The following is a 9,367-nucleotide window of genomic DNA, read 5'->3' as shown; positions in this document are numbered from 1 at the left end:
TCAGGTTGGGTTATTTGATATAGACTGACTACTGGATCAGGCTGGGTTAGGTTGTTGTTGGCTCTCTCACGGAGCTCCCGGTCGGAGAGTTGAATGAGGTTGATGCTGCTCTGCTGCACCTGGAAGGACGAACGTATGGGAGAGGAGGAAGGTGAGTTTATTATCAAATATTATAACACATAATTATGAACGTATGGCGGGAGAGGAGGAAAGTGAGTTTATTATAATAGCAAAACACATTATTACTAACGTATGGGAGAGGAGGAAGGTGAATTTTATTATAGCAAACAACATAATAATGAATAATGTATAGTGTTGTTGGTGAAGGAGGGGAGCATCCTTCTGTTCTAATTGCACTGTGAGCAGGGCTGCAGCAACACTCTCCTCATCTATAAATACATGCATTTATTGCTGCAAAAAGGACATTTGTAGAGTGTGGTTTGGCTGGCAGAGGGTCGTGACTAGACTAGGACGAAGACGCAGACAAGATTTAAGCCATTTCTACAACATGCATATGGTACATGTTTCAACTTTTCGCGTTTATGACGCCTCCTATGGGGCAGAAGTGAGAAGTGCAGAAAGATGCGTCATGACCATGGATGAACTGGTCAAGCATGACCTTATTTATTATACCACCGGTCATCAGGACCATGGGTGTACTGGTCATGACCTTATTTATTATACCACCGGTCATCAGGACCATGGGTGTACTGGTCATGACCTTATTTATTATACCACCGGTCATCAGGACCATAGGTGTACTGGTCATAACCTTATTTATTATACCATCGGTCATCAGGACCATAGGTGTACTGGTCATGACCTTATTTATTATACCACCGGTCATCAGGACCATGGGTGTACTGGTCATGACCTTATTTATTATACCACCGGTCATCAGGACCATGGGTGTACTGGTCACTCATGACCTTATTTATTATACCATCGGTCATCAGGACCATGGGTGTCATGACCTTATTTATTATACCACCGGTCATCAGGACCATGGGTGTCATGACCTTATTTATTATACCACCGGTCATCAGGAACATGGGTGTACTGTTCATGACCTTATTCATTATACCACCAGTCATCAGGACCATGGGTGTACTGGTCATGACCCAATGAATCCAGGGGAAAATGCTATTTGATTCCAATTACTTATGTTTTATAGCGTAACTTCTAAAGCCCTTTATGCTTAAGTTGTGTGACAATTAGGGGAAATAGCCGATCCAATAACTTAGATATTTATATATTTTTTAATTTTGAGAATTCTGAAATTGTGAACATTTCTGCTATAATATTTGTTCAAAATAGGAATGCCAGGGTTAAAGTGGTTAAAGTGTTGTAGCTACCCGATTGTGATTTGTCAGAAACAGCTACTTTTATGAAAATTGTGACAATACACACATTGGAAAATGAAACTATGAAACCATAAAACTTGTTATTCCCTATATATCCTATATAGTATTTAATTGTAAGCACTCCATTCCTGATGAAGCTTATCAAACTGATGTAGCCTCATTTAAAAAAATATTCAATGAAAAAAACATTGTCACCCCATCTGGGACTTGAACTCCCAACCCTCCATGTTCTAATCCACTGTTTCTCAAATTGGGGTCTGCCGATGCTTAATGATTGATACTGCATAAGAACCAAATGGACCTTTACAGGTCTGTAACTCTGAGTGTGCACTCTCAAAGAGTTATGTGGGTTCATGAAATTCAAAAGGTTGAGAACCACTATTCTAATATAAGCCTATATGTTCTATAAATAGACTACAGTGAATGTGGAGCAGCTTGGCTCACATTGTCATGTGTGTAACATGTGGAATAACGGCTGAACATTCTTGTTGAGAACTCCATGTGTCACTCTTACGTTGACTTCTCAACTTCTCAGCGTATCACTTCAGCATTTGGCTGTGAATTAGGGTTTGTACAACAGGGTGAAAATGAAGGTACATTGTGGCTGGCTGTGTAGTCTAAAGATTGTGGGCAAAGAATGTAGGAGAAATGAGGAAAATCTCCGATTTAGAGTGGAGAGCAAATGTGTGAGTTAGTTAGTGAGTGAGTGAGTGAGTTAGTTAGTTAGTTTCAACTTGAGTCCATGTTTTTGAGTTGATGCACAAATCTTCAAATTAATTGTTGTGAAGAATCTGCATTTTACAAACACGATGCCGATGACTAAACTCTCGTAGTAATATGGATTGTTTTGAACAGTTGATACGACATTATAGTGTAACAGTGTACATACAGTAGGTTGATCGAGTCATTTCATGAGCATGCTAGACAGTATAGCCTCCCATTTGCTCCATACATTGAGCAATTTCTAGTTTCAATGAAAAATAATGGCACCTACTGGTTACGTATACGGTAGGTAGGGGACCGGGGTAGAGGTGGTCAGGGATATAAAATGACTGCTAGTGTTCATGATACTGCTTAGTGACACTCAGAACTGCCACTGTGTTGAGCTGCAGTTGACTTAATTAATCCCAGTCCAGCTATCACTTTACAGTGGCTCGAGTGGCTCGTCTAGTAGTGAAAGGTCTGTGTGTGTGTGCGTGTGTGTGTGTGTGTGTGTGTGTGTGTGTGTGTGTGTGTGTGTGTGTGTGTGTGTCTGTTTCTGTGTGTGTGTGTGTGTGTGTGTGTGGAAATTTAGTGAGAAGGAGGATGCCGTTTGTTTCCAAAGCTGTCAATGACATGTGCAGAATGTTGCTGCTGGTGCATGAATTAGTGTGTGTCTGTGTGCAGGCCTTAAGTAGGCCTATGTGGATGCCGGTGAGTGAGCTGTGCGTGCTCTTTGAGACCCCTGCAGTTGTCTGTTGTCAGGGGGGCTACAATTGTCAAATAGAGTAATGGTCCAGTAATGAACAGCAGAAGAGAGAGTGAGAAAGGGAGGGGGAGGGGGGAGTTATAGTTGGAGAGGCATTATCCCAGGACAGCCATACTTCTAGCCAATGAGATCAATACAACTACTCCAGCAAGACCGCTCACCCCAGCATTCGATTAGAGAAATGAGCCAGCTACATGAACCCTTTGCCAAAACATTTGAAATCTAATGGTGTACAGTATGGTCAAAGACTCTCAACTGATTATGTTGATTAAATATAACCTAAGTTGGAGACAGAAAATAGTATGGATCACTTCGAACTTTACACTTTATTTGTGCCTAGAGGGCAGTTATTGTTCTTTGCAGCAAGACTTTAGAAGACGATAAAATACAGAAAGGTACATCTGCATCAAAGGACTGAATGTTGCCGACTCGGGGAAAAACAACAGAGTGTGGTCTCAGGTTGACCTTCCTATTCTAGCATCTCGTACAAAAAAATGAAGTGCTGAGTTTCAGGATATCAGTTACAAGGACACCATGTTGCCAATATAAATACAACATAGGTATGTAAATACACTACAATACTTGAAATCTGAACCTCAGAGTGAAGGGAGTGGGAGCTGACGGACCTGTATGTTGTACCAGTGGTGCTATATGTGACTTTTCTGGACACCTTGGATTTAAAACTGCTGACTTTGGCTCTTTTGGAAAGAGCAATTTTGGCCTTACACAGAGATTACCATACCAGCAGATTACAGAAGACGTTAACACAGACTCAGTGTAGGTCTTATTTTATGGAGGCAGTACATTCGTTGCTGCATGGCCCTTTTTTGCAGAGTATCTCCGTGTTAGAGTTAAAATTCTACTTAATGGCAATCAAGCTGCCAGTATGTATCAGAATCATCATATTCTTTATTGTCACATCATTTTGTAGTATTCCGTGAGAAGAGAGAAGATATATGTAGAGACAGAGTAGACAAAAAAAAAGAAACAAACATGGGCTAGAAACGGGTTATATAAACAAATCAAGATATATGCATATCAGATAGCATATGTGATAGCAGGTTATATAAATGGTGTTTTAGAACATTAGCATAATATGCAGCAGGTGTATACAACAATACATTGTGGAAACATACAACCCTGCCCTTTGATGTTAGTGATAATAGAAACAGAGAGTTTGTATATTCTCAAATCAATGAGCAATGCCCTTCATCTTTGTCACATTTAGTGGCAGGAATACCCTGTCACACCAGCATATTGTTGCTGTCGGTGGAAATGTCATTATATCCAAAACGTACTTTTACTTTTCACGATTCAAATTCAAAAGTAGCAAAAGTAGGTCTAGCGGTCCGGGCACCTAGGCTCCGATGTAGCCTGATGGCGAGTTCGAGTCCCCATCCCGACGGCCTTTGCTGCGTGTGACTCCCCATCTCTCTCTCCCCGTTTCCTGTCTAAACTTCACTTTTAAATCTAAAAAAGAATTAAATAGCAAAAGTAGCAGACGACAAGCTCAAAATGCGTCGCTTCGTGCCGCGTTTCGAGCTCCTGGATCTACTACTTTTGATACTTTTGTGTGACGCTGTAGTATGATCAAGTAAGGCATTCATTTACGGAAAAACACAAAAAGTTAGAATATGGAGATAAGAGGTGTCTGCCCAACAGCAACCATATACAGTACATGAAGTCATCAACAACAGGAGTCAGGACCATGATCCTTTTCATCAGTATGGAGGAGACTGACACTATGAGAATCGTCTGTAAATGTTACTGATGGCAATATAAATAATACAGAGGCGTGGTGAAAGGACACACCCCTGGGGAAACCCTGTAGATCTATCAACAGACTGACCATTAATGAATCGATTAATTAAATGTGGCCCCTTCCCTTTTAATTGTCTTGGCGGTGCTGGCCAAGTACACTTGCACATACATTAGTACTGTACAGTACCTTATAATGACTCCTTATAAGGAGCAGTGGTCAGCTATTGAACAGCAGAAGTTGAGGTTCATTGTTTAGCTTGTACTCTAAGCCAGGAGGAGCCAGGGATTGAACCATGTGCACAAAGATGGTCGTTTATATTTTTCAGTCTCCATGGCCCTTCCCGCAGAGCAAAACTTGGTTTAAAACATACTTTACTTTACCTGGCAAGAACAACTGGTGACATTATATGTAGGTGTGTCACTGTGGGACAGTAAGTTTAATATGTGAATGAAAGTACAGGAAGTACAGTAATATTAGTAGTAAACATCATTTTAGAAAGTGCTTGTGTGCATTCATTGTTTACTTTGTTCCGCTTACAGTGTTCATTCAAGTTTTGTTTCAGATAGGCTTGTGTTTGCTTGGATATTTCAGTCTCCTGAAAATGTATTGTATTTCTTTATGCTCCATAAAAAAAAAACTTCAGCAAATTAAATGTAACAAACTGTAAAGAATTCTGATTAACTGATTAAATTCTTAGATGTATCTATGTACCTTGAGGCTACTCAATAGCAAGTGGTTTGTTGTTTTCCTGAAGGTGTCTGTAGGGTATTAAGAATTCTGAATTTGATTTAGTTTTTCCTTTTTTCCCAGGTACACTACAGTATGTACTTGGATGTTTTAATGTACTATAGTCCTAAACTCCTTATAACTGGACCAAAAAGTGGACCAACAGAAAAGGGACTGAGTTCTGTTTGCCCTGACATTGTCAGTTCAGTTGTCATTTGAAAGAAGACTCAGTTCTCTTTCTGGCCAACCCCAGCTTCTGTTCACACTTATAGTTATTTTTTAGAGTTGGTTCAGCAGGCCATCTGTCTATGGCAAGCCTAGAGGGCGAGGCTGTGTGTTTATATACAGTAGATGACTATTTGTTTGTCTCTTCTATTCTAACTAACAGACGCAGTTAGATAAGCAAATATTCTTGGTCTTTCTTTGGAAACACTTGTACAGTCGGTTACATGGCGGCTTTCCGACATGTCGCCTTTCCGACGTTAACGAACCCTATACCTAACCCTCACCCTAACCCTAACCGCACGCGGAAGCCACTAGTCGGAGTGGCGAGATGTCGGCATGGAAGACGGTTACCGTACAGTCACGCACGCACGCTTGCCATGCACCCACTCTCGCAGACAAGCACACACACACAATAACAAAAGAATTACAAAAAGTAGAGACATATTTTCTACCTATTAGAAAACCGAACACTTTGATTCAGAAACTTCAAAACTCGATGTTGGATAAGCATAGCGGAGCCTAATGTTCCTTCATTAGAGGGGATTCTGGACTCCACAGCTAATGAGGGTCATTTCATGGATGCTATCTTTAGCTCTCTCTCTGGTGTTGTGGTTCGTATAGCTGCTGTTATTTCCATGAGCAATACAGCCTGTTGTGTTTTAAAGAAAGGGATGCTAAACATTGTAGGAAGTTTCATCAGAAGGAGCTAGGAGATGGCAGTCCATTTGCAGTGAGCTTTGTTTCCAAAATTCTGTTGAAAAATATGAATTGTTAGCAAAAAGGTTCTACAACCTCTACACCTTCAGACAGATTGTCTTGGGTTTGAGAGGGGTTGGATCTTCAGCACCAGCTAAAATTATGCATTTGAAGTTACAATCCTTAAGTTTGACTTTACATTGCCTCTCTCTCCCGGACGGAGAGAAACAATTGCAACGATATCTGAACTGCAATAAATATGGCGACTCAATCTGGTGAGGGGTGAGTAGGGAGTAGTTCTAACTTAGGCCTACATGTACTTTACCATGCAGATTGGTTAAAATGATGTTTTATTCATTGAAATAAGTCCTGGATTGTGACTTTAACCAACTCCATTTGTTCCCCCTATTCTAAGAATAACCCGCCAGAGTGTGACAGGTTGCTTTAGAAACAAGACAGACTGCAGGTAAAGTAGAGGATTTCTCAGAGTTTCTATGGAGCTGGTGTTTTTTTGTCGCAAAACCAGTTGTGTCATGTTCGTTGTGTTGAGGCTGAATTCTTCACCTCCTACGTGTGATTTGTATGATGAGAACAAGGTAGTAGGGAAATGATTGCGTGCCGGCGTCGATGCACATCCTCTCTGTTGCTCGTATACTGTGTCATTGTTGACAGGATTATGTGTCATGAATTTGTAATATGCAAATGAAAAGGTGTACTGTGCACATAATGCCCATTCATCCCTATGCCATTCACATGGATAAAAGTTCTTCTCAGTCGGCACGACTGATTTCAGGCATTTGGATTCCATAGAAGCCAGCATGTCTTCTATGGAACCATGCCATGCACCGAAAATATGCTATCTAGCCTATTTTCGGTTATTTGTTATTTTAAGATGAAAGAGTATTTGAAATGGTCAAACTAGCAATAGCATGCATGTTCAATCTTTCAGAAAATCCTAATGATCTCAGATATTTCATAAAAGCAAAGGTTAACCCTCTGGCGTCTTCCATTTTGTTTCAAATACATGTCAGGTCTGGTATGGAGGTCTTTAGCATCAATCTGCACTTTCTTCAACTGGTTGGCTTTATGGCTACCAAAACATCATAATTCTACATATTGTGCTCTACTTGTTTATGAAACACAGAGCTAGTGTGTGGGGTGGGCTCCTTTAACGCTGTTTCACAAGTTGCACATTTAGGACTGGGCCTAACCGCATTTTTTCAGTCGTGAGATTTGCTTTAATCCATGCATTCATAACCGTGTGTGTGTGTGTGTGTGTGTGTGTGTGTGTGTGTGTGTGTGTGTGTGTGTGTGTGTGTGTGTGTGTGTGTGTGTGTGTGTGTGTGTGTGTGTGTGTGTGTGTGTGTGTGTGTGTGTGTGTGTGTGTGTGTGTGTGTGTGTGTGTGTGTGTGTAGCTGGTGGAAGCTTGCCCGTCTGTGCGGGATGCAAACAGAAGATCTATGATGACCAGTATCTGCAGGCCCTCAACAATGACTGGCACACCATCTGCTTCAGGTCAGTAACGATGACGCAAATCACAATTCACTGTCACTGTTCATTATTTTACATATACATCTTGAGAACAGTTCCTTAACTGTTAGCGAATGTATTTCACAGCTACGTTCATTTCAAAAGGGCAGTTGTGTGTTCTTGTCAGAATAGATGACTGAATGGGTGAGAATGTTCTAAAGTGAAATGCTTTCTTTTAGCAAAAAAGATGACATACTTCTTGAAGAAGAAGGAAGGTAGACCTTGTTAATTCTGTAGGGGAATTTCTGTTTCAGCTTCACCCAGCTGATGGCTCCTCAGATGGCCGTGATAAGCACTTGGTGGTTGTGGTGGTGGTGGTGGGAGGCTGTTAGGGTTTTTTACTTTATAGATTTTTTTATCCCACAATTTTGTAACCCCATTTTTTTACACCCAGTGCCAATTGTCTATGTAATCCTGGGCACAACCTTCCCTCTGCCAACCTAGGGAGGCCAGGGCCGAGCTCATGCTTCCTTCAATGCATGAGAGCCAACTGTCCTTCTTGTCACCTGACAGGGGAGAGAGAGTTTCCCTGGTTGGACGTAGCGTGTGGAAGGAACACGTTATTCCAACCAGTTCCTTTCCCCTCCATCAGGCGCACCGACTGGCCAGGGGGAGGCAGTATAGTGACCAGGATTACTGCATGTTTTTGTGAGGGTACCTACCCTAGGGAACACGGGGAGAACATGCACACAACTCCACACAGAGAGGCTGTTAGGGTTAAGTATCTTGTTCAGGCGAACAAGTGACCTTCTGATTACTAGACGGCCTCTATACCTATTAAGCTACGACCACCACGTATTCTTGTTGACATTGTAAAGTATATACTGCTAATCCAAAGCTTTAAAGCATTAGTACTATCTTCACCGTAGCACACATGAAATCTCTTGCCTTTTTATAATTTCCCTGTCGTATATCCAATCTCATCTACTTCCTATTGGATGACATTCGATATCGATTTGTAGATAGATAGATATATAATCAGTGCAATGCAAGAGAAAAGTGACAGTGTTCACACAGTGCAATCAGTACAATAGCCATACCCTAAATGTGTCAACTGCGGAGCTACTACTAGACACGTCCTGCCCGCAAGGAGTTAGGATAGATGTAGGAGCGACGTCGACGATAGATATTGTCCGGTTATTTTCAAAGCCAACCATAAACACACTCGCTCTGCATTTACTAGTGGACTATCTGCCCTTGGCCATGCCTCTGGCCATGGGCAAAAAAACTATTCATACATGTGAAAATGGTTGATCTCTCCTTGAAATCTCCCTTTGGAGATGACCAAGGTATTGAATTCAAAATCAAGATGAGAAGGTCTCTGAACGTGTTAGTGCAACCCCCTTTCTTTCAATGTTCAAGTAGTTTCCCACAATGTTCCAGTCTTTACCTCGGAAACCTCTGAAAATGAATTGCAAATAAAGCGGATATCATTTTGTCACTTGATTCACTTTTGCAGTTGTGTAAGTAACTCTTACTGGAAGCCAAATTATTCAAAGCCTATTTAGCTAGTTACTTAGCAGAAATGTAAATTCCCAAAGATATTTAAAAATATATTGTTGTGATGATCACCGCATTGTGATTGGTCAAATGCGC

At 41.2% G+C, this 9,367-nt stretch overlaps 1 protein-coding gene across 2 annotated transcripts in view; it reads left to right on the top strand.

Moving 5' to 3' along the window:
- The window catches only part of limk1a (LIM domain kinase 1a), a 112,067-nt gene continuing 102,700 nt past the window's right edge, over positions 1-9,367 (top strand). For both annotated transcript variants that reach the window (XR_014601245.1, XM_084063725.1), the window contains exons 1-2: positions 1-151; positions 7,657-7,756. Coding sequence is in view for 1 of the 2 variants with exons in the window: in XM_084063725.1 (XP_083919851.1) it covers positions 94-151; positions 7,657-7,756 (158 nt within the window). In the remaining variant the exon portion in view is untranslated. The remainder of the gene's footprint in view (positions 152-7,656; positions 7,757-9,367) is intronic.

This window comes from Gymnoscopelus microlampas (assembly GCF_963454915.1).
Source record: "Gymnoscopelus microlampas genome assembly, chromosome: 8".
In the NCBI taxonomy this organism is placed as follows: domain Eukaryota; kingdom Metazoa; phylum Chordata; class Actinopteri; order Myctophiformes; family Myctophidae; genus Gymnoscopelus; species Gymnoscopelus microlampas.
This window is presented reverse-complemented; position numbering and strand designations above follow the sequence as displayed.